Raw genomic sequence first — 25,051 nt, 5'->3', positions numbered from 1 at the left:
AATTACTACAGCACTCAACCTTCCTCTTTACCTAGAGGAAACAGTTTTTGTACTTACTTTCCTCACTTGCTTAGAGAAAAACAGCTCTTATACTCACTTTCCTCACTTGTCTAGAGGAAAGTAGTTTTTTATTCAGACATGTCCAACGGTCATCTCCCAGTGTTCTCTCTTGTCTATCTGATGAATCTGGGCATTTGGGGGCAATGTAGCAATTGCCTCATGTACACAGACAACCCTCTCCTAGTACCACCCAACACCACAACCTGTGAGAGATGCACTTATCTAGCCAAACTGGAGGTAAAGCTCCCTCCAACCAAGACTGAACTTGACAGTCAAGAGGAGAAGGTAAACACTTGCACCACACCACACTCATCACATAGTCCCACTAAACCTACACCACCAAAATCCACACATAGAAATACAAAAACACTCACAGAGGCTCTCAATAATATTCTACTCAAGCAACAGAGACCTTCAAAGCAGAAACGCAAGCAACCTCCTACCCCCCAAACACAACCCAAATGACACATAACCCACAGAATCGGTGTGCCAATAAACCACAGCCCATAAGGCAAAACACCATACCCAAAACACTAGTCAGCGGTGACTCTATAGTCAGGCACACTGATGTCCCACTCACCAGGCTAAACAAGGAGAAAGTTACTGTCAGCTGCCTGTCGGGTGCCAGGCTCCACCACATAACCCATGCACTCAGGTCACTCCACAATAAGTACAAATATGACTCTGTCATTGTCCATGCTGGTGTGAATGATCTGAGACATACCTCCCTGGACTACATGAAAAGAGACATTGAAGAGCTCTCCGATCTTGTAGTCCAGGCACGTATGACTCTAGCCCTGAGTAGAATTCTGCCATTGCCCAGAATGATACAACAGTACAAGGACAAAATGATCGACTTCAACAATTGGCTAAGCTTCTGGTGTCATTCTAAGGGGATCCAGTATCTGTCTGCCTGAGACGACATGGTCAACAGACCATGATGCTGTGCCAGAGATGGTCTCTGCACCTGTCACCCTGGGATTCTGGATACTGGCTAAGGGTCTTGCTGCCCCTATAGTGCCTTTTTTAGGCAAGGTTCAAATGACAAATTCACCAATGTAACAGGAACAGGCAAGCAAAAACTGAGGGTAATGCTACTCAATACTAGAAGTCTAAATCTCAAAATGCACTCACTCGAGGCACTCCTTAAAATGGAGAACATCGATATCTGTTCAGTGACTGAGACCTGGTTCAAGGCTCTAGAGAGCATCCCTGCATTACCATTGTGTGACTGATACCACACTTTTCGATTATATAACCTGGCCATAACACCAAAGGTGGAGGTGTGTCCATATTCATTAAGGATATCCACACCTCCAGGCTAGTTGCACAGCATAATGCATCTGAGGTTATCCAAGTGCAAATAACTCTGGGCAAAACTGCAGTTTAAATTGTAGCTTGATACAGATCCCCTAACATGCCCCAGGATTCCCACTCCTCTTTTCTTGATATACTGGAAAATATTAGGGTTCAACCAAACACCCTGATAATGGGAGAGTTGAACTACCCCACCATTAACTGAGAAAACTATTCATGTACCAACTACTTCCCTCAACGCTTTCCAGAATTCATAAATTCTAGTGCCCTGGATCAACTTATCCACACCCCCACCAGGGGCACCAATATCCTAAACCTAGTCATTACCAACATGAGGGACCGGTGTTCCACACCTGAAGTCAACTCCTAGTTGGTCAGATCCGACCATAAGCTAATGACCCTAGATATCCGCATCCCGCCCCCACCCACCATTAAGGAATCCATGATAAAAAAAATTCTCCAAAGCCAAATTCATGCTTCTTAAGACAGAAGTGGCGAACTTCATGACACCCATGCAGATGGACAACACAGTTATGACTGCTGAATCTTACACAAATGCACTGTATAAGCACTTAAAAGAGTGCATGGATTGTGCTATCCCAAACAGAACCAAGACGCTATCCTTCAAAAAAAGGAAGCTGATCTGGTGGTCCCCTTCCATAAACAAACTCTACAACAGAAGGAAGAAACTGTTGCAAAAGAAAGTAAAATCCCATGAGTGGAGGAGCTCCCTGGTCAGCCTCAGTAAGAAGCTGAGATCCCATATAAGATCCTCCAAAGCTAGCTACGAAAACAAAATTGCCACTGATTCTAAGGGTATCCACAAAGTATTCTATAGCTATGTCAAGAATCTCAATGGCAACACCCAGATCTGGTCTGAGTTACAGCACAACGGCATGAAAATTACAGAACCATCTGATATTGCCAACATCCTGGCAGATAGGTTCAGTGCTAACTTTACCCACCTCTCACCCCCTAAAGGGCCCATATCTATACAGGAAGAATGCAGAGTCCCTGTAATTACATCTATACAGGCAAAAGCTGCACTCTCTAAAACCAAAAAACACAGCATCCATGGGACTGGACAATGTCCCAGCTGTGTTTTACATGAACTTCGGAACAAACTGGCTCCCCACCTAAGCACCATGTTCAATCATACTCTCACGTCAGGCTTCATGCCCACTGAATGGTGGACAGCAACAGTTATCCTACTCCACAAAGGGGGAGCCACTACTGATCCTGGGAACTATCACCCCATTAGCCTGATGAGCCTGGTCTGCAAGGCCAAGGAACATATCGTCATGGAACTCATAAACAAAGACATTGGTAACCTCCAAACTCTGGATCCCACCCAGTTTGGGTTTGTGAAAGGCAGATCATGCCTTCTGAACCCAATCGACTTCTTTGAGGCAGTCACCAAAGCCATAGATGGGGATAAGGTGGTTCACACAGCCTAACTTGACCTCACCAAGGCTTTCAACACCATCCCATTTCTGGAATTATAGCTAAACTCACTAAACTAGGTATAAATCTCTACATCATAAGATGGGTTGCCACCTGGCTCACTGACAGAACCCACACTGTAAAAGTTGCAGACTCCAAATCTGACTTCAAACCAGTGACAAGTGGAGCACCACAGGGTTCAATCCTGGGAACTTTCCTGTTTGGTATCTACGTCTCTGAAGTACAGGCTAACACAGAAGGCCTCTGGCTAACAAAGTTCATAGATGACTGCAAACTAGGAGCCATAGCTGAGTCCCCAAATGATGTAGACATCCTACAGATGGGCCTCACTGAGACAGATGCCTGGTGTCAGAGGCATGGCATCAAGCTCACTGCCAAAGTGCATTGTCATCCCCTTTGGTAAAAACTCTGTACCCATGAACTACTACATAAACGTCAGTCTACTTAATGCCGAATGTGTGATAAGAGACCTTGGGACACAGGTGGACAGTAGTCTCGTCTTTGATAATCACATCACCACAGTAGTCAGGAAATCCTTCTATGTGGCACACCTCATCACAAAAGGGTTCTCATCCAGGAAAAAAGAGGTAATTGTTCCCCTCTACTTGGCAATCATTAGACCCATTATAGAGTACAATGTACCTTTTGGAATGTACCTCACAAGACATCTGCAGCAGCTGGAAAGGCCACAAAAGTGCCTCACAAGGAGGATTACTGGCCTCAAACAGATGCCATACACTAACCATCTCAAATAACTCCAGCTTTACTCTGTAGCATATCGCCTACTCCGAAGAGATCTCCGCCTAACATATAAAGCTATGTCAAACCCAAAGCTGTTGGACATGCTACACCTAAAGAAATCCCAATCCTTCCGATCTACATGCTCTAGGGACCTAAACGTTGTCAGCACAATAAACAGGGCATGCTGGATTGATAGATTCCTGTCCCAGAGACTTCCTATACTCTGGAACAAGCTACCCATCTATGTCAAGCAAAGTGCCTCATTAGCACTCTTCAAGAAAAAACTTGATGAGTGGATGGGAAATAGGAAATACACCCTGAGGATCACTTCTGTGGCTCTGCTCGACAGGGGCACAGGAAACTAACTTTCTTGGGTGGCGTAAGCCAGGGAACCTTGTTGGCTAGGCTTATTTAGACCCTTGGGCCAATAGCCTAGTACCTACCTATGAACCTATGTACATATAACCATAAAACATGGTTATCTCAGCAATTGTTTTGGAAGGTGAAACATTGGTGAGTTCCTACATGCAAACTAGAGATGAAGAAATATAAGAAATGTGTAAAAAAGGTATTGCAGTGTGGGATAGATACATCTGAAGTTCTAATAGCAGAAGGATGGGAAAATTGCAAGTGGGAAATAGTAAAGCAAATTAGGCAACTAGAGAAAAGAAAGTGGAAAGAAAAGAAAAATGTATGAACTAAAGAGGAGACAACAGGAGACAGATGATAAATAACTGTTAATGCAGAAGACTCAATATAAGGACTTAACAAAGGCAGACAGAGGTGCAACTAACAAATAAAAATTAAAAAGATCTCACTCAAGACTGGTATTTGAAGACCTCAATAGCAATTTATTTTTAAAAACAGAGAAGGAAAGAGAATCAGTAAAAAAAATATTCCAGTTAAATAATTTATTCAGATTATTTATTTGTTAAATAATGTGATCATGTTTTGTCATGTTTAACAGATGTATAAATTGAGTGATTGCATAAGTTGTATTTATTCTGAAGACTTTTTTTTTAATTGTTGAATGGAAAAACTAAAAATTGCTGTAATTTCTTTATCAGTCTTGTGTTTTGCATGGGTTTTTTCTACAATATAAGATAAGAAATATATTTTGAGAATGCACACGAGGCCTTAGGGAGTTGCTGTTAAAATATGCAATCACCCAACAAAGGAGCTAACATCCTCAATTCCTAGCTTCAGATCTAACCCCCCCCCCAAAAAAAAAAATACAGTTTCCTCCATAAAGCTCAGCCTCTAGCCTTATCCTCTCTTATCTACTAATACCTCTTAACTTTACTTCTCTCACCATTGCCTATCCTGACACTCATTCACCTACAGTATTTCCACATGATGCAGTCCTGAAATATAAGCTCATAGGTATATACTAGGTTAATGACCATTAGGCCTTTAAAAGCCTAGCCATGCAACCCAAATGTGACCCACAATTTTGATATAAATTTGATTTATAGGGGGTGATTTCCTGACTGCCTCTGTCCATCAGAGACATAGGAGCCAGACCAGGGGTGAATTTTTGATTACCCATCCATAGGTTCAAGTTGTGCTTAAGTAGGGATAGGGAGGAAATCTGCTTCACATGAATGAGGCGTCTGTTCCACAGAATAAGAATTGTCTTAGAAATATATCTGTCTTTCTAACATGTCCTGTTATGTTGCAAGCAGAATTTAGCTCTTTTAATCTAGTAGTTTGCAAGCTGTTTGTTTTGCAGATGTGCAAACGATTCATCAAAACAGGGTCCAGGGATGCCCTGTATGCCAGGCAAATATCACCTCTCATACGTCTGTATGATACCGACTAAAGAGACAGGGCTTTGATGTCATCAGCATAGGACATTGTGTTTACTACCTGTATACTTTTTGTAAGGAGGCTCTGTGTACTTTCCAGTAGCTGCAATTGTCTGGTCAGATAATACCAAAGGGGTCATCATGTTTGTGTCTTTCGGCTTTTCCCAGTTAGGGGTCGCCACAGCAGAACTCCGCTCCGCTAATGATTGGCAGTTAATTTTTATGTACCGGCTTGCCAGGCCTGACGCACAACCTTCAACGAAGGTACGCCCATTCACGCATGTCTCCACACAGAAGACGCTCTAGCTGAGAATCGAACCGGACAGCATCTTACTGTGAGGCGACAACACTACCGCAGCATCATGTAAAGTTGTAAAATGTGTAGCTCTCTAAAACATTTTGTTACAGCTATAAATTGCTACTGCACAGTTTTTACGGTTGATTTTGTTTTGGATATGTACAGCTTACTGTCCTTTAGTTCCACTTTTTAGCTTCTTTGTGAATTATTGCACCTGGGCAGTAACCACAAATGGTCAGTTGAGATCAATGTACTACCCTTATAAACAAATGTAAAAATAAAATAAAGAAGATAAAAAAATGTAGTCATGCAACTAACTCCCACACCAAGTATAAACTATGCAGCTGCTAGTATTCATGGTATTACTTCCTAACTCCTCCCACTGTTTTTTCTGTCCATCTTTTTTGGGGACTATCCTACATTCCTTCCTAACTCCTGATTGTTCTATCCACATATATTTTTAGATCATATACCATTTCTTCCTTAGTTCTCCCACTGTTCTTTCTATTCACCCATTTCTTCAGATTATACATTGCATTCCTTTCTATCTCCTCCCACACTGTTCTTTTTCGTCACCCACATTTTCCAGCTATACACTGAATTCCTTCCTAATTCCTGCCATTTTTCTCTCTATCTACTGGAGTTTTCAGGTCAGGGTACTTAAATGTTTGTAATGATGTACTTGACATATTAGTTATCTACTAGTCTGTGTCCTCAGTGCATATAAAGTGTGGCGGCATCTTGTCAGGATTTTAAAAAAGAATTCACCAAACCCCGTAACAAGATGGTATAAAGTTACAACAGGAAATCCCAGTTCAGACTCATGACCACACTAATGATGTGTAAATTTTATACCAACCACTACATTAGCATTTTTTTCAACAAACTGAATTGTATAATTATTTTGTATAACCGTATCTATTTTGTCTATGCTCATTTCTCTGCAAGTCAAACAGGTCAACCAGTACTTGAACCAGAAACATAAATCATCACTAACAAGAAAGTAAAGCATGGTGGAGGCCCAGTTTATAACCCAGCACCTCCCAAACCTCTGTAATAAACTTCCCTGCATGTTAAGCAGTGCAACTAGCTTGATTTAAACATAAACTAGACCACCGGATACAGATCCAGACATTTATTCCAGGATTGCCTGGTATGGCCTTCCTAGAGAAAGGAGGTGTGACCTGAGGAAGGATACTGGGAAAGTGTAAATCATCAGTCATAAGACTCACTGACCTTGGAATATCTATGAATGTATGAATCTATTATACTTTCTTCATAGTCAATATTTATTTAGAGAAATATGCCAGTATCAGACATACCTTACTTTCAGTTTTAACTTTCTTCTGACATCATTCTTCACATAAAGAGCAATAATATTACCTACCAATCTGTTGTGTCAAGGAGTAGGTAACTTATTGTTTTACTGAAAACAGTTCCCAAGGAGTAAACCTCTTCTGAAGGAATACCAAATGTCCCCACAAATGTTTTGGATGCAGACCATAAACTGAGCTCAAAGAAAAAAACTTTCATTCATTTACAAAACAAAAACACACTAGCACCTTCATGTTACATGCACTTCTTCAGGTGTAACAAATATATAAATGTTTTTAATATACTCTCCATTTAAATAAAAATCCAAATCATGTGACACAATGGCATCTAATTAAAATTTTAGCACCCAAGCTTTAATGGTAGGAGACATACTAAAATTGGCATTTAAACTGGCTAATTTTGTAGCATTAAATTTAATTGTGCATTTCATTTCTGCCCATTCAGTAGCATTAATAATGTTTCCACTTCTAATATAATTTTAAATGATCTGCACAATCATTCATTTAAAATAACGCTCATTATTATTCTTTACTATATGTTTTCCTAAAGCATTCTGTAATATACATTCTCTGATATCATAGAAACTATGCAATATAATTAAAAGGAATGGGTATATTCTGACTAGAGAAGATATATTTATAGGATTCTTAAATTCTGCTCCTTCATTTAATTTTATAAATAAAAGTACATTAAAGAAAAAAACTATGCTACAAATCTTTGATTAAAGAGAAGGAAGTTTGTCTTACCAGCAGTTGAATGTTCCTCTGCTACAATTACAGTTATTGTTCTTATATTTTAAAAATACTGAATTTAAGCAACCAGTGACTGGTTTTAGTTATAAGTTTAATTCTGATGTGACTTGCCACACCAGCACTTTAGTGAATATTGCAGCTTGTCAGAAATGTGTGTGTTTTTATGTAAGTAAGGCAAGCAGGCAACTGAAGGTGAGAATTAGTGACCATTTATATCATATCAAAGGGGTTTGATCCCCCCAGCTTTCATTCACCAACTGTATGAAGTTCAGCAAGTCACCTACCCAGAAAGTGACTTTGGGAAAGTGGGCTGGACTCCTCACTGGTCTCATAGACTGCATGCCTAGTAACTACCTATTAACTGTGGTCATGAACCAGGGAATATGGCATGATTCCTCTAGAACAAGTCTATATAAACAAAGTCAGTGTGATTAAATGATTTCTCTTTATAATCTCAAAACACTGAAATCTCGAATTTCAATATCTCAAGACCATAAAGGCGAAACTTCAAAATAGTGAAAGTGCATAAGCGCAAAGCCGAAGTGCGCCCAAGGGACTGTAGAATGTCTGGGTGTGAGTTTGTTTTTTTTTTCTGTTTGTGTGATCTCAGAGTTGGTATATATAAGTAGGGGATGCAGGGAGGCTTACCCCCTGCTTACATGTAGTGTAGGGTTGTGTAGTTTGTGTGGTGTGGGTAGAGTGTTGTGTGTGCTGTGTGGTGTATGGTGTGTGTATATTCGTGATTGTGTGTTTTGTGCTTTTAGGTTTTGGGATTGTGAGTCGTTTACCTTTATTGTTTTGAGATTTCAGTATTTCGAAATTATAAAGGGGAACCGATTAAACACACATATCAAGAAAATGAATTCAATTTATTTAAATCTATGAGCTACTTATTTCACAGGATAATGAAAACAGACTAGTGTTTCCTTCATCATAATCCCTGTCACCATCTTTAGGATTACTGTTATCACTGTTACTTAAACAAACTTACATGCCACATTCTTAACATGATGTAATAAAAGCAAAACAAAAATCTCAATACAATTCAACGTATTATACAAAAACAGCATTATCAGTGGTCAGGTTTAAGTTTCATTATCATGCCATGTTGTTAGGTGAACCAATAAGTTCTTTTGGTGGGGGACTGACAGGGAACACACACACACACACACACACACACACACACACACACACACACACACACACACTGTATAATACTGCAACACTACCTTCTCCAGCTCCAGCATATACAGCATAAAGGAAGGCGAGCAATTTCAGTGATGATTTCTGGTACAGGCCAACGACGGTCTCATTCAGGGGGTCCTTGTTCTTATCCAACCACCCAGTGACATTGTAATCCACAACACCAGCGTAATGCATCAACGAAAAGTGAGCCTCTTGCTTTCCTTTAGCAGGCCGTGGCTTTTGGAAGTTACTGGATTTTCCAAGATGCTGATCATATAATTTGTTCTTAAAGGTCTGGTCAGAAGCTTTGGGGAACATGCACTCCTCTTCAAGGATTGAGAAAATTCCCATAGGCTGTAAAGCAGATAAACATTTTTAGTTGTTGAGATTAAAAAAAAAAATCAGCCATTAATAGAATCACTTCCATAATTCATTGGAGCTGATTGTATTTAATTTAGAGAAAATTACAACTGTGTGAGGCTTTGAATTCCAAGACCAAACTTTTGAATTTTGAGGAGTGATTATCCTTACCTCTGTGCTGTTCTAACACAGGGGTAAAAAATAATATATTAGGGGTGGAGGGGTATGGATCTGTAGAAACCAAAAATAATATATCAGGGGTGAAGGAGTATGGATAAATGGGAAAAAATATATATATTAGGGGTGGAGGGGTATGGATCCATGAGAAACAAAAAATAATATATCAGGTGTGGAGGGGTATGGATCATTGAGAAACAAAAATAATATATTTTGGGTGGAGGGGTATGGATCCATGAGAAACAAAAAAAATAATACATTAGGGGTGGAGGGGTATGGATCCATGAGAAACAAAAAATAATATATCAGGGGTAGAGGGGTATATATCTGTGAGAAACAAAAAATAATATGTTAGGGGTAGAGGGGTATATATCTGTGAGAAACAAAAAATAATATATCAGGGATGGAGGAGTATGGATTCACGAGAAACAAAAAATAATACATTAGGGGTGGAGGGGTATGGATCTGTGAGAACCAAAAAATAAAATATTATGGGTGGAGGGATACGGATCCGTGAGAAACAAAAAATAAAATATTAGGGGTGGAGGGGTAAGGATCCATCCATGAGAAACAAAAAATAAAATATTAGGGGTGGAGGGGTATGGATCCGTGAGAAACAAAAAATAATACATTATGGGTGGAGGGGTATGGATCCTTGAAATACAAAAATAATATATTAGGGGTGGATGATTATGGATCAATGACAAAAAAATAATATATTAGTAGTGGAGGGGTATGAATCGATAAGAAACAAAAACTAAAGAAGTTATGTATGTACTATAACATTCATAAGTTCATAGGGTCATAGGTAAGTACTAGGCTATCAGCCCGAGGGCATCTATAAGCCTAGCCAGAATGTGTTGGCTTTCGCTGCCCCCTTAGATTAGTACCCTGTGCTTCTGTCCAGCAGTGCCATTAGTTCCCTGTGCCTCTGTCCAGCAGAGCCACTGCAGTGATCCCTGGGGTAAATGTTCTGTTTACCATCCACTCGTCAAGGTTTCTCTTGAAGAGTGTTAGTGAGGGGCTCTGCCTAATGTAGATTGGAATCCTGTTCCAGAGCATGGGGAGTCTCTGGGACAGGAATCTATCCCTCCAGCACATCCTATTTATCATTGTGGTGAGATTTAGATCCCTAGAGTGTGTGGCTCTCGGGGATTTGTTTTGTTTTAGGTGGAGCATGTCCATCAATTCTGGGTTGGACATGGCCTTGTATGTCAAGCAGAGATCACCTCTGAGTAAGCAATATGCAACCAAGTACAGCTGGTGTTTCTTCAGTTGGGCTGCATAGGGCATCTGTTTGAGGCCAGTAATCCTCTTGGTGAGGTACTTCTGTGGCCTTTCCAGCTGTTGCAGGTGTCTTGTAAGGTACATTCCAAATGGGACACTGTACTCTATGATGGGTCTGATGAGCGATGAGTAGAGGGGCACAATAATCTCTTTTGTTCTAGATGCAAACACTTTTGTGTTTAGGTGGGCCACATAGAAGGATTTTCTAACCACCTTGGCAATATGCTTATCAAAGAAGAGATTACTATCTAATTGGGTCCCCAGATCCCTTATTACATTTTCTGTATTTAGGGGACTACCACGTGTGTGGTAGTTTGCAGGTACTTTGTTTTTTTCCAAAGGGGATGACTATGCACTTTTTGGCATTTAGCTTGAGGCCATGATTTTGACACCAGGTATCCTTCTCAGTGAGACCCTTCTGGAGGATGTCTATATCAGCCTGAGAGTCAAGTATGGCCCCAGTTTGCAGTCATCTGTAGTCCTCCTGTGCTTGACTGTACCTCTGAGAATTATATACTGAACAGGAGGGGTCCCAAGACTGAGCCCTGGAGGACACCACTTGTAACAGGTTTAAAGTTGGACCTAGAGCCTACAACTCTCACCATGTGGGTTCTGTCCGTGAGCCAATTGGCAACCCATCTCGTGACATAGGGGTTTATGTTCAGGCTGGTGAGCTTGTCTATAATACCAGAATGGTGAATGGTGTTGAAAGCCTTTGCGAGGTCTAGGTAGGCTGTGTGGACCTCCTTTCCCTCATCAAAAGTCTTGGTAACTGTCTCAAAGAAATCCACCAGGTTTAGGAGGCATGATCTGCCCTTAACAAAGCCAAACTGGGTAGGGTCCAATGTTTGGAGGTTCCCAATGTCTCTGTTAATGAGTTCCATGATGATGCACTTCATAGCCTTGCAGACCAGGCTAGTCAGGCTTATAGGGTGATAGTTCCTGGGGTCCGTTGTGGCTCCACCTTTGTGGAGCAGGATAACTGTTGCTGTGCACTACTCTATGGGTACGTAGCCTGTAGAGAGGCTGAGTTTGAACAGTGTGTTTAGGTGAGGGGTTAGTTCATTTTGGAGTTCGTGTAAGACACAGCCTGGGACACCGTCCAGTCCCATTAAAGCTGTGTTTTTGGCTTTGGATAGGGCTGTTTTAACCTGTGTGTCAGTGATTGCTGGAGCTCTACATTCTTCCAGTATGGTTATGGGTCCTTTAGGGGGTGAGAGGGGGGTGAAGTTTGCACTAAACCTGTCTGCCAAAATGTTGGCAATATCAGTTGGTTCAGTGTATTTTGTACCATTCTGCACTAACTCAGAGCAGATCTGAAAGTTTCTACTTAGGTTCTTGACATAGCTGATGAATGCTTTGTGGTTATCTTTGGAGTCTTTGGTAATTTTTCTTTTGAAGTTAGCCTTGGATGATTTTATGAGGGATTGTAGTTTCTTGCTGATACTGATCCCTGATCAGTATCAGTTTCTTGCTGATAATGATCAGGGATGTCTTTCCTTCTTGGGATTTTACTCTTTTCTGTACTAGTTTCCTCCTTCTATTGTATAGCTTCTTTATGGCAGGGGTCCACCAGACTGGTTTCCTTTTCTTGAAGGAGTGAGTCTTGGTTTTGCTTGGGATAGCACAATCCATGCATTCTTGCAGGTGTTCATAGAGTGTCTTTGTAAGGGATTCAGCAGCTTGGACAGTGTTGTCCTTTACCATGGGGGCTGTGAACCTTTCCAGCTTGGTCTTGAGTTATGTGAAGCTTGCTTTTGAAAAGCTTTTCATGGTGGTTTCCTTGATTGGGGGTGGGGGCGGAATGTGGATATCCAGAGTAATTTGTCTATGGTCTGATCTAACCAGCATGGGGCTGACCTCTGGTGTGGAACACTGGTCGCCCATGTTGGCGCTGACCAGGTCCAATATGTTGTCACCTCTGGTGGGGATGTTCACCAGTTGATCCAGGACATTCGAGTTTATAAATTATAGGAAGCATTGGGCAAGGGAGTTAGTACTTGAGTAGTTCTCCCAGTTAATGTTTGGGTAATTGAAATCACCCAATATTAGGTTGTTTGGTAGGACCTTCATATTTTCCAGTGTCTCCAGAAATGCAGAATGGGGGTCCTAGGTCATGGTGGGTGATCTGTAGCAAGCTACAATTTGAATTGCAGTTTTGCCCATTGTTAGTTGCACAATGGATGATCTCTGAGGCATTATGCTATGCCACTAACCTGGAGGTGTGGTTATCCTTGATGAATATGGATACACCCCCACCTTTTGTGTTTCGGTCCGGGTTCTGTGGCCAAAAAGTATGGTATGAGTTATAGCATGGTAGTGCTGGGGTGCTCCCTGGAGCCTTAAACTAGGTTTCTGTTATTGCACAGATATCAATGTTCTCCATACTGAGGAGTGCCTCGAGCGCATGCATTTTATGGTTTAGACTTCTGGCGTTGAGTAGCATTACCCTCAGTTTTTGGTTATTTGTGCTATTTATGGTGGTGGGTTTATCTTTTAAGCCTTGCCTAAAAAAGGCACTATGGGGGTGGCAAATGCCTAAGGGTGACAGATGCAAGCCATCTCTTGTGAAGCAAAGTGGCTTGTCGAGCATATCATCCCAGGTGGACAGACACTGGATCCACTTTGAATGACAGCAGAAACTTAGCCAATAGTTGAAATTGATCATTTTTTTCTTTATGCTGTGGCATTATTCTTGGTGAGGGCAAGATGCTACTCAGGTTCAGAGTCATATCGACCTGGCTCATGATCACAGAGTTCTTCCATATCTCTTTTCATATAGTCCAGGGAGGTACATCTCAGGTCATTCACACCAACATGGACAATGATGGAGTCATATTTGTACTTGTTCTGGAGCAACCTGAGTGCTTGTGTTACGTGGCGGATCCTGGCACTCAACAGGCAGCTAACTGTAACCTTCTCCTTGTCCAGCATAGTTAGTGGGACATCAGTGTGCCTGACTATAGAGTCACCTATTACTAGTGTGTTGGGTATGTTATTTTGCCTTAAGGGCTGTGATTGCATGGCACACTGATTATGTGAAGTATGTGTTTCATGGTTTGTGATGCGGTGTGGAGGTTGCTTGGATGTCTGCTTTGGAGGTCTCTGTTACTTTTGCAGATTTTTATTTAGAGCCTCCGAGTATGTTTTCATGTATTTATTTGTGTCATTTGCCGGTGTTGGTTTAATAGGCTTATGTGAGACTGGTGGTGTGTTGCAAGTATTTCCCATCTCCTCTTGACTGTCAGTTCCAGTCTTGGGTTGAGAGAGCTTTGCCTCCAGTTTGGCTGTATAATTGCATCTCTCACATATATTAGTGTTTGGTGGTAAGAGGAGAAGGTTGTCTGTGTACATGAGGCAGTTGTAACATTGCCTCAAAAATGCCCAGATTCACCAGTTGGGCTGGAGCGTACACCTGAAACTGCCCTTTGGACATGCCGGAATAGGTAAAGTGAGCTGTTTTACCAATTGGCTGGTAGGGACGAATAGAGAGCCTTGTCCTTCTGGACAGTATAGGGGGGTCTAGTGCTATGGTTAATTAGTGTTTGCTATGAGTTTTGAGCAAGTGCTGCTCTGTGAAATTAATAGTTTGAGTGCTTAAGTTGAAAGGTTGTCTAGTTCCAAGGGTAAAATTGAAGAGGAGACTTCGTGGAGCTGGGAATAGTTTAACCCAAGCTAACTGGCACTGCCCGGTGTGCAAAAACGCACACATGTGTTTTTATAGCAAGGAAATGAAAGAGATAGAAATTAGGACAAAATGGCCAATAAACTACTAACTTCTGGGCTGAAACCACTCCTCCAGGGACAGATAGGCTGCTATAAAGCTCCCCTCTCTCACAGGTGAACGGAGAAATTTCCTTCTATCCAAGTAAGGTATGGGTAACACAGAAACTTGTAACACAGCCCTGAATTAAGGAATAACCTGAAAACTGGACTATACTAGTTCAGAAAGGCAGAAAACAAGTATGTTTTTTGTTTGTTTTTTTTTTTTGTTTTTGTTTGTTTCAGAAAATAAAGCAGATACAATCAAACAAACACTTTAAATGCACAGAAATGGCTATCACATTTTAGTGTGTAGCCTATAACAGTTAAACAGATTATTTAAACACAAAAATAACTTATTTCAAGTGCAGGCAGCAAATAAGTACAATATGTAGCAGAAACAAGCTTTTTAAATAATAGAAATGCTAAAAAATTGGCGTTTTAGGTGGAATTAGTTAAAGACAGCAAGAAAATGCAGAGCAAATGACACTTAATTACTCCAAAGTCTCTCGTTTGTCTCTCTGCTGCTGTAGAACTCTGCCGGACACCTGGCAGGCACTTGCAGGGCTGAATACAGGCGCACAAAAAGGGCAAATGTGTTTTTAAAGCAGGGAAATGAAAGAGATAGAAATTGGCCCAAAATTTCCAATAAACTACTAACTTCTGGGCTACAGCAAACAAGGCACACAAATTTCAGAAAGAAACAGTTCAAATAAGCAGGCACAATAAGCCTTTAACCAGAAATTCCCAGCTCAGAAGGGCAGAATCTAGCCTCTCCTCCCACAAGAGCACAGACCACAAACCTTCTTATTGTAAAATAACTGGCCTGAAGCCCAAGTCCGTAAACCAGAACTAATGCGCTTTTAGAATAACAGACACTGAGCCTTCAATCAGCAATTCCCAACTTAGAAGGATGTAAGCCACCTGTCCTGCCACAGCAATGCAGTACACAAACCTTCTTAATGTAAAACAACTGGTCTGAACTCCAAGTGCTTAAACCAAAAGGCTTAGAATAACAATTACAATTTAATCAGGTTACTACCAAGCAGTAATAACTGCAGCAGAATAATACAACTGAGTACTTTTAAGAAGAAGAAAAAGCAAAATAAGGTAATAAAGTGGGAAGAAATACAATTACAGTAAAAGGAGATGAATAAAGTGCATTTTTATAACAATAGAAAATGAGCAAACTGATTTAAACAAATTACCCAATTAACCAGTAAAAAAAGTAAAAACTGAGCCCTGTTCCAGCAGTCTTCAATCAGACAAGTTCTATCTGCACACTCCTGCCACTCGGGTGCAGGGGAACCTTCTCCAAAAAATATGGCCTGGATTAGTGCTCAAGTTATACAAACAAAGCTAGATTCAGCAGGCCTGAATCTAGTCTATGCTACAGCAGACAAGGTGCAACAATATCAGAAAAACAGTTCAAATAAGCAGGCACAGTAAGCCTTTAACCAGAAATTCCCAGTTCAGAAGGGCAGAATCTAGCCTCTCCTCCCACAAGAGTGCAGACCACAAACCTTCTTAATGTAAAATAACTGGCCTGGAGCCCAAGTGCATAAACCAGAACTAATACACTTTTAGAATAACAGACACTGAGCCTTCAATCAGCAATTCCCAACTTAGAAGGATGTAAGCTACCTGTCCTGCCACAACAGTGCAGACCACAAACCTTCTTAATGTAAAACAACTGGTCTGAAGCCCAAGTGCTTTAACCAAAAGACTTAGAATAACAGTTACAATTTAATCAGGCTACTACCAAGCAGTAATAAATGCAACAGAATAAACACAATTGAGTACTTTTAAGAAGTGGCAAAAGCAAAATACGGTAATAAAGTAGGAAGAGACACAAATACAGTAAAAGCAAATAAAGTGCAAATTTGATTTTTTTTATAACAATAGAAAATGAGCAAACTGATTTAAACAAATTACCCAATTAACCAGTAAAAACATCAGAACTGAGCCCTGTTATAGCAGTCTTCAATCAGACAAGTTCAGGGCCTAAGTGGGTATGCCTACTCAAATGTACTCTCTGTATTAGGCAGGATGAGCTAATGAGACTAGACTAGGACAGAAATGGGATAAAGCTGAACAGATGGGAATGGTAGGAGTGTCTGAAATCAAAATATGATCTCACTGTACTCAGTTGAGTGAGCAAATGAGATGGGCCCAGGAAGAGTGTTCAACACAAATTTACAGGAGGAGTGGTCATTAAAAAAGCCACCAAGATTAATACCACAACAAGAACAGGGAAGGTGAGAGGGAAAATTAACTGCAGACACAGAGAGAGAGAGCTCACAATTTTCAGTGAAACAAATAAATAAGCAGATAAATGCAGTATTATTTTTAACACAATATTCAATGAAACAATAAAAGAGAAAAAATAAAATGCAGTACTATCTTATAACACTGCGAAATTGTACTTATCTCAGCTTGTAATAAATTTGATGTAGGTAGGTAACAGCTAACCAAACAGCTCAAGTATGCAGCTATTCAGCAGAAATAATTTCAGAGATAAGGGACTAAGACTTAAAGGCACAGAGAAACCCTCTAGGCTAAGACTTCAACACAGAATATCAATGAAGTGAGAAGAATAAACCCACTAACTGCAGACAGAGAGAGGGCTTACAATTTTCAGTGAAACAAATAAGCAGATAAATGCAGTACTATTTTTAACACAATATTCAATGAAGCAATAAAACAGAAAAAATGCAGTACTGTCTTATAACACTGCAAGTTTGTACTTAGCTTGTAATAAAGTTGATGTAGGTAGGTAACAGCTAACCAAACAGCTCAAATATGCTGTCCATTTTCATTCTTCCTGAACTAATGGTAATAGAAACTATCCTCGGATCTGATTTGCCATTTTTAAATTCTAAAATGTTCTTCTTATATGTATAATATTAGGAAGAAGAATACAAATAATGCCTTATATAGTCACTTGATGAATAACAAAACTTGTCACACCTTTAAATATGGTATTCTAGAAAAAGTATTTGTTAATCCTAGGGGTGGTAACACTAAGCTCTTTTTAGAAGAGAAAGAAGTGGTCTGGCAGTTGAGGCTTAATACCAGTAACCCCCCCAGGTATTAACGATTACATCCCCGTCAAACCTATCTTAGAATTTAGAGCCTGACTGATACAACATAATGCAACACTTCATACAGCACTTTTTAGTACATGTTTTTCAATACACGCCTTTTTAAGCACACATTTCATACGTATTTTAATGTGTATTTTAACATAGGTTCATAGGAGATTACTAGGCTAAAGGCTTAAAAGCCCTTACAAGCCTAGCCAATATAACCCAATTGTACCCAATATATGGACCCTCTGGGCAAGAGGATGGCATGGATGTGTGCCTTTGCACTGAGTATCTTATAGATTGCCCTTGTCCATAAGGAACACAGGTACTACCCCAAATGAGAAATTTCTGATTCCCCATTCCAAAATTATAAAAAACTCTGGCAGTTTTGTGCAAAAGGCCAGGAGCCAGTAACAAGCTTTTACCCATAGTCATGAGTTTGATTTTTTCAGTTAGCCTACTATGGAATTCTGAGCAAGTTATTTAACCAGACAGTGTTCTTGGCTTGCCATTAAAAAAAAAAAAAAACAATTGTGTCATAGGTTCATAGGTTCATAGGTTCATACTAGGCTATCTGCCCGAGGGCATTTATAAGCCTAGCCCATAGTTTTGTGGCTTACGCCACCCCTTTAGTTTGGAGAAACTATGCCCATTATTTTGCTGTGCCTCTGTCGAGCAGTGACACTGAGGTAACCCCTGGGGTGTATCTGCGATCTCCCATCCATTGGTCAAGATTCCTCTTGAACAAGGCCAAAGAGGTGCTCTGCCTCACATAAACCGGGATTTTGTTCCACAGCATAGGGAGTCTTTGGGTGATGAATCTATCCCTCCAGCACATCCTATTAATAACCGTGTCGAGGTTTAAGTCTCCGCCTTGTGGCTCTGAGGGATCTAGATTTTTTGAGATGAAGCATGTTCATCAAATCTGGGTTTGACATGGCCTTGTATGTCAGGCATAGGTCACCTCTGAGCAAGCGGTAAGCAACTAAATATAACTGGAGTTCTTTCAGTCGGGCAGCATAAGACAGATTTTTGAGACCCTTTATCCTTTTGGTGAGGAACTTTTGTGGCCTCTCCAGCTGCTGCAAGTGTCGGGTCAGATACATTCCGAATGGGGCATTGTACTCGATCATTGGTCTGATGAGTGATGAGTATAGGGAGACTATGACTTCCCTTGATCTAGATGTGAATCCCTTCATGATAAGGTGGGCAATGTAGAAGGTCTTCCTAACTACTTTAGCAATATGAGTGTCGAATGAAAGGCTACTGTCAACCTGGGTTCCCAGGTCCCTAATAACTTCTTCTGTGTTCAGGGGATTGCCACCTATATGGTAGCTAGGGGTAACCTTATTTTTCCCGAAGGGTATGACTATGCATTTCTTGGCATTTAACTTTAGGCCATGGCTCTGGCACCAGTTATCCGTTTCTGTGAGACCCTTCTGAAGGATATCTGTGTTGGATGTGTTTTCAACTACGGTGCCCAGTTTGCAGTCATCTGCAAACTTTGTCAGCCATAACCCTCCTGTGTTTGCTTGTACTTCAGAAAAGTAGATGCCAAACAAGAGTGGGCCCAGGACTGAGCCCTGTGGGACACCACTTGTGACAGGCTTTGAGTCTGACATGGCGCCAGCAACTCTGACCCTGTGGGTTCTGTCACTCAGCCAGTTTGCAACCCATCTTGTAATGTATGGGTTTACATTTAAGTTGATGAGTTTTTCAATGATACCCGAGTGAGGTATTGTATCAAAAGCCTTCGCCAGGTCTAGGTAGGCTGTATGGACTGCCTTTCCCTCGTCAATGGCCTTGGTGACTGTTTCGAAAAAGTCAACCAAGTTTAAAAGGCATGATCTGCCTTTGACAAAGCCAAACTGGGTTGGATCCAAAGTCTGCAAGTTCTCTATGTCTTTATTTATGAGATCCATTATGATCCTCTCCATGGCTTTGCAGATAAGGCTTGTCAAGAGTGTTTACCTGTTTTACAAATGGATGAAATACAACAGAAGCTCTGATGGCTCAGTTATACAGCTGCTTGGACATAATACTTTGCCAATCAGGGTTAAAGTACATTTCAACTTACATTTATTCAAGTAAATTTTATATCTGTGCACGGGTAAAAAATGCAGAAGAAACTAGACAGCTTGAGCACAGGTATACCTAAAGTGGATTCCTGTCTACTGCCTGGTACTATCAGATATTTATTTTTATTTACTGGGAAAGTCCTACTGGGTACCTTGACCATTTCCAGAAGAGACCCATGAAGAAAAGTTCTAAGAAATAATAGATATAGAATATTAAAAAGGTTAAACAATCTCTAAAGAACAACATAGAAAAAAATAATGGAATTCATTAAAATGGAATAAACAGGAAACATTACAAGAGATACAAAGTGTAGTATGTTCTATGTGACACTGGTGCACATTATGCAATTGTTAATATGTTTTTCTTTTATGGAAAAATGATTTTTTATTATACTACTTTGGTACAAGTTATTTATCTTGTAATGTACCTATTTTTTTAAGTAGTTAGAGTTTTTAATTAATACATCACTTCCTTTTACCTAATTTTTACATCAATGTAAGCACTTGCAATGCTATTTTACTGTTGAATCCGATGAAGTCCTGTTAAGCAGGATGAACGCGCTTATTCCTTTTGTGCTTCAAATAAAAGAAGTTTTTACTTGATTTTTCTTCATGGTATTTTGGGAGTCTTTATGGCCTAGGACCATCTGATCCAGTTTTGCAGTGGTAGTGTTTGTGCATTTGTTGCCTTACCTACTACAACCCTCAGATCTTGTTTGCAGCTGGACAGGAAACCTATAAAAGAAACACCATTACTGGAGTTCAATATAAAGGACCTAGGTGCTCTGAAGTATTCCATTCCTCCAGACGTCAGGTATGAAAAATGGAGGGGGGGTGGTGGATGGTGAGTTGATGAAGAATGAAAACTGGCAACACAGATGCAATATTATGGTAACTACATAACTTCTTCATCTGATGTTGTCCATTTTCATCCTTTCCTCAACTAATGGATCAGAGACTCAGAGTCCATAGCTACCTCAATTCCTGGGTAGACTCTAAGAAAGGATATTCCAGACTATGGCTGAGCTAAAGGCTGCTCTTCCCCTCGAGACCAGATCTAGTTTGCAATGAGTGATAAAGGTATGAGAATTTGACCAAGTTGCAGCTGCACATATATAATCCATAGAAGCTCTAGAATGGAATAAAGCAGAAGTTGCCATAGATCTGGTTGAATGAACCTTTAATGGTTTTGGTATGGGGAGATTCAATTTGTTGTAAATAAAAGAGATGCAATTTGTCAACCATCTAGCTAGAGTTACATTTGTATCTGATTCATCCAATTTAATATTTGCAAAGGAAGCAAATAACTGATCCATCTTTCTAATCTCTTTTGTCCTGTCTAGGTAGAAATATAATTGTCTATGAACTTCCAGAAAGTGCAGCAAATATTCCCCTACATTTGTATATTGTGGGAAAAATACTGGCAAGTTAATGGACAGGTTAATGTGGGAGTCCGACAACACTGTAGGAAGGAAGGAAGCATTTGTATGTAATGTGACCCTATCCTTATGAAAAATCAAATATGGAGGCTTAGAAGATAATGCTTGGTTCTGAAATTCTTCTAGCAGATGTAATTGCTACTAAAAAGACAGTTTTCCAGGTCAAAAATTTAAGATCAAATTTATCTACAGGTTCAAAGGGAGAATCTATTAAGGCTTGCAGTACCCAATTTAAATCCCACGGTGACATGGGGTCTTTATACGGAGGTCTTAGAAGAAGATTACCTTTCAAAAATTCTTTGCACAGTTGAGAGGAAGCCAGGGAAGAATTTTGAAATACCACATGAAAGTTAGAGATTGCTGCACGATGAACTTTAACAGTTGATGAACTAGCACCGTCATTAAACAAACTCACTAAAAAATTTAGAACAGAATGAATTGGAGCTGAGAATGGGCCTGTCTGGTTCTGTTCTGCCCAATAAACAAACCTTCTCCATTTACTCCTGTAGAGAGTTCTAGTAGAAAGTATATGGGAAGATAAATGTATGGAATGAACAGGGGAAGAAAGCATTGGTTGCCTGGCCATTAAAGGAATTGGAGACACCACACTGTTAGTTTATGATTTAAGATATCTGGGTGGACCATGCCTGTCAGATGAGACAGAAGGTCTGGAATTGGATCCAGAATTCAAGGTAGGTGTAATAGATGAGGCCTAAGGAAGAGGAACAAAATTTGCTAAGGCCAGTAAGGTGCAATGAGGATGACTTTTCTGTACATCTGGGCTGCTTTATGAAGGAATTTGGGGATTAGGGGAGTTCATGGATAACCATACAGAAGACTGAGGGGGGCAATCGTGGAGCAGAGCATCCCTCAGTGATTCCCCCAGTGGGGGGATCAGGGCAAAGAAGCTGCTGCATGTGTTGCTTAGGGGAGATGCAAAAAGATTGCAGCAAGGCTGGTCCCACTGACTGAAAATCATTTCCATCACTTTGTTATTCAGAGACCATCTGTAAGGTAGTAAAATGGACCTGTTCAGTTTGTCTGCTATCACAGTGGACTTTCCCAGAATATGCACTGTGATTAGAATGCAGTCAGAAGAGATCACCCATTGCCACACTCTGAGGACTTCTCAACACAGGGGATAAAATCTGGTTTCCCCTTGCTTGTTGATGTTCCAGACTACTGACATGTCGTCTGTCTGGGTTGTAATTGTCCCAAGAAGAAGAGACCCTGGAATGCCTGCAACACTAAGAGCACCACTCTCATCTCCATAACATTGATATGCAGGTTTGCCTCTACAGGGGCTAAATTTATTACTGCTGACAGTGATCCGAGGGCTCACAGAATCAATCAGGCTGAAATTCCGATACTGCTAATTATTTTCCTGACATACATCCTTATTGTTTACACCATGATTGAGAAAGAGAAGCTACCATAGATATTGTGTTGAATACTGTTCCTATGAATTCTAATGTCTGGGTTGGTTGCAGATGATACTTGTTGTAATTTATGGTTATTCCAAGAAGTGAACAGATCTGTAACACCTGATCCCAAGCTTCTATTAGTTGATCCTTGGTCGGGGTGCTAATGAGCTAGTTTTCCAAATATGGTAACACCTGGTGTCCTTGCAGTATTAAATAAGCTGCAACCACTGCCGTACACTTGGTAAGCACCCTAGGGGCTGTCGTGCGGCCAAAGGACGGTACTCAGAACTGATATTTACTGGCTCCTAGCCAGAAGCGTAAGTACCGTCTGGATGATCCATTCATCTTTATGTGATAGTATGTATCCTGAAGATCTATTGAGCACATTCAGTTGTCCTTGTCCAGAAAGGGCAAAATGGACTGAGCCATGACCATCTGGAACTTTGTGTGTCAGACCAACTTATTCAAAACACTGAGATTCAAAACTGGTCTCCAGTCCCCTGTTTTCTTTGGCACTAAAAAGAATCTTGAGTAAGTTCTGAATCTTATCTGGTCTGGTGAGACCTCTTGGATGACTCTTTTATCTCCAAGAACAAAAAACTGATGTGAAAAACAAGAGAAACAGCTCAGGAAAAATGCCAGCGTCCACAAACAAGTATTTAATAAAATCAATGTCCTTTAAAAACCAATGTTGTGATGGAAAAGAGTCCAAAATAAGCCAAAAAACAAGAATCAACAAATCCAAGTGTAAAGCGCTTTTCGTCTGTTAATATAAACAGACTTCTTCAGACAAATGCACTTTGTAAGTCAAAGGGAATTTAAATGCAGCATAAGTAGTCACATGACAGATGTTACTTAAAGTTAACTCTTTCAGAGTCAGAGCAGTGCTGACTTGCTTTTCACCTTTTAAAGAGAAAGACAATATGCAAAAATCAAGAAAACCTAACAACAAGTAATTTGAGTTAAACACAGTGGTTCAGTGTGTTTCATGCATTGCATTCTAGTTATTTTACACTCTACTTCTCAAAAGCAATAAGTGTATATGTGTATTACTGCAAACCAGGATGTTATATCAACGAGCATTAACATATGGAAACATACAAATGCTAATGTTGAATGTGTTGTCAGTGCCTGCATGTGAAGTACTGAACAGGGCTACAGTTATGTCCCAGATGTATAATAAGTCTAAATATTAAAAGGGTGCCCATACGTGTAACGCTATCGCACTACACCCCCCCAAAACAACAACAATGTATTAAACCGTATGTACGATGTGTATTTAATAACCTGTCCTATCAGAACAGTGTAAGACACTTATTAAAACAATGTCATTAAATACTAAACAAACTACCTTAAAATGTACTAAAACACAACAAGTAATAGACACCTATCTTCTGGTTGGTCAAATGCCATGAGATCATGGTGCAAGGTCATCTGGGAAGTAAAGGGAGAATCCAAGGGGGTAGGACCCATATGTCCTGCAGAAAACACTCTCTTCATTACCTCAAAGGCAGACTGCTCTGGGGAGAAGGAGGCCAATGGAGCCAAAAAAGTGAGTTTCTGGCCTGTCACTTCCCTTCTCCCCGAAAGCAATCTACCCTATGAGAAGTAGATATTGAGCTGTCCAATGCTGAAGCTCTGAGAAGAAGAGAAGGCTCCAAAAACCTCAAAGTTGAACCCATCTTCTCAGATCAGACAGGGAAGCTTAGGCTCCGTGAGTCATCTGAGGATATCAGAGCCTGTGCACTCAGAGCAATAGTCAGATCTGAAGATGGTGTTCTCTCCAGATCTGAACAAGACAGACCTGGAAGGCTAGGATCCAAGGGCTCTACGACCACAGGTTGAATTAGAGAAGGAGCTGTTATTGATAGAGCGGTAGATGGGTGGACTTCCTGATCCAAAGGGGTAGGAACCATGAGAACTCCCTTCTGAATTTGATCTGTGAAAAATGTCCTCATCATCCTCTTCACATCCGCTTCCATGAGACTCCTGAAGGAATGAGAGGATACAAGTGATGGCCATTTTGAGTGCATCTCTAAAAAGGGAGAGGGTACTCTGGAAGGAACTGCATCCAGACTTGGTAAATATATAGTTCTCAGTAAAGGCTTCAGATCCAAGGATGTAGGATCCAAAATATGTGTGGATGAATCCAATGATGGTTGGATCGGATGTAGCTTTGGATCCAGTCTTTCTTTCTTTCTTTCTCCTTGGTTCAGAAGAAGTAGAGGATGGAGAATCCAAGGACCTTGACCTTTTCACTGGTCTTTAGATTTATGTTTGGGGGATTGAATCCCAGAAATGGCTTCAGAAAAGGGAGATGGCAGCAATCCCTTCAAAATCAGCTTATTTTTTCTGTCAGCTAAGGCTCTGGGATTGAATCCAAAACAAATAATACAGTCCTGTTGCAGGTGTTCTGGTCCTAAACATGGAGCCTTCTCAGACATCTCTGCAGTTTAAATAAAAGAGTTAAGGTAA

General features: G+C 40.5%; 1 protein-coding gene across 1 annotated transcript in view; it reads right to left on the bottom strand.

The window, feature by feature from the left end:
* Nucleotides 1–25,051, bottom strand: part of LOC122789098 (myosin-4-like) — a 235,286-nt gene that overhangs the window by 125,643 nt on the left and 84,592 nt on the right. Inside the window, exon 16 of the mRNA XM_044056298.1 lies at nt 9,005–9,314. Within this exon, the coding sequence (XP_043912233.1) occupies nt 9,005–9,314 (310 nt within the window). The remainder of the gene's footprint in view (nt 1–9,004; nt 9,315–25,051) is intronic.

This window comes from Protopterus annectens, chromosome 14.part0 (genome assembly GCF_019279795.1).
Source record: "Protopterus annectens isolate FY-2018-M chromosome 14.part0, PAN1.0, whole genome shotgun sequence".
Classification (NCBI taxonomy): domain Eukaryota; kingdom Metazoa; phylum Chordata; order Ceratodontiformes; family Protopteridae; genus Protopterus; species Protopterus annectens.
The sequence above is the reverse complement of the archived record's forward strand: the minus strand, read 5'-3'. Positions and strand labels throughout refer to the sequence as shown.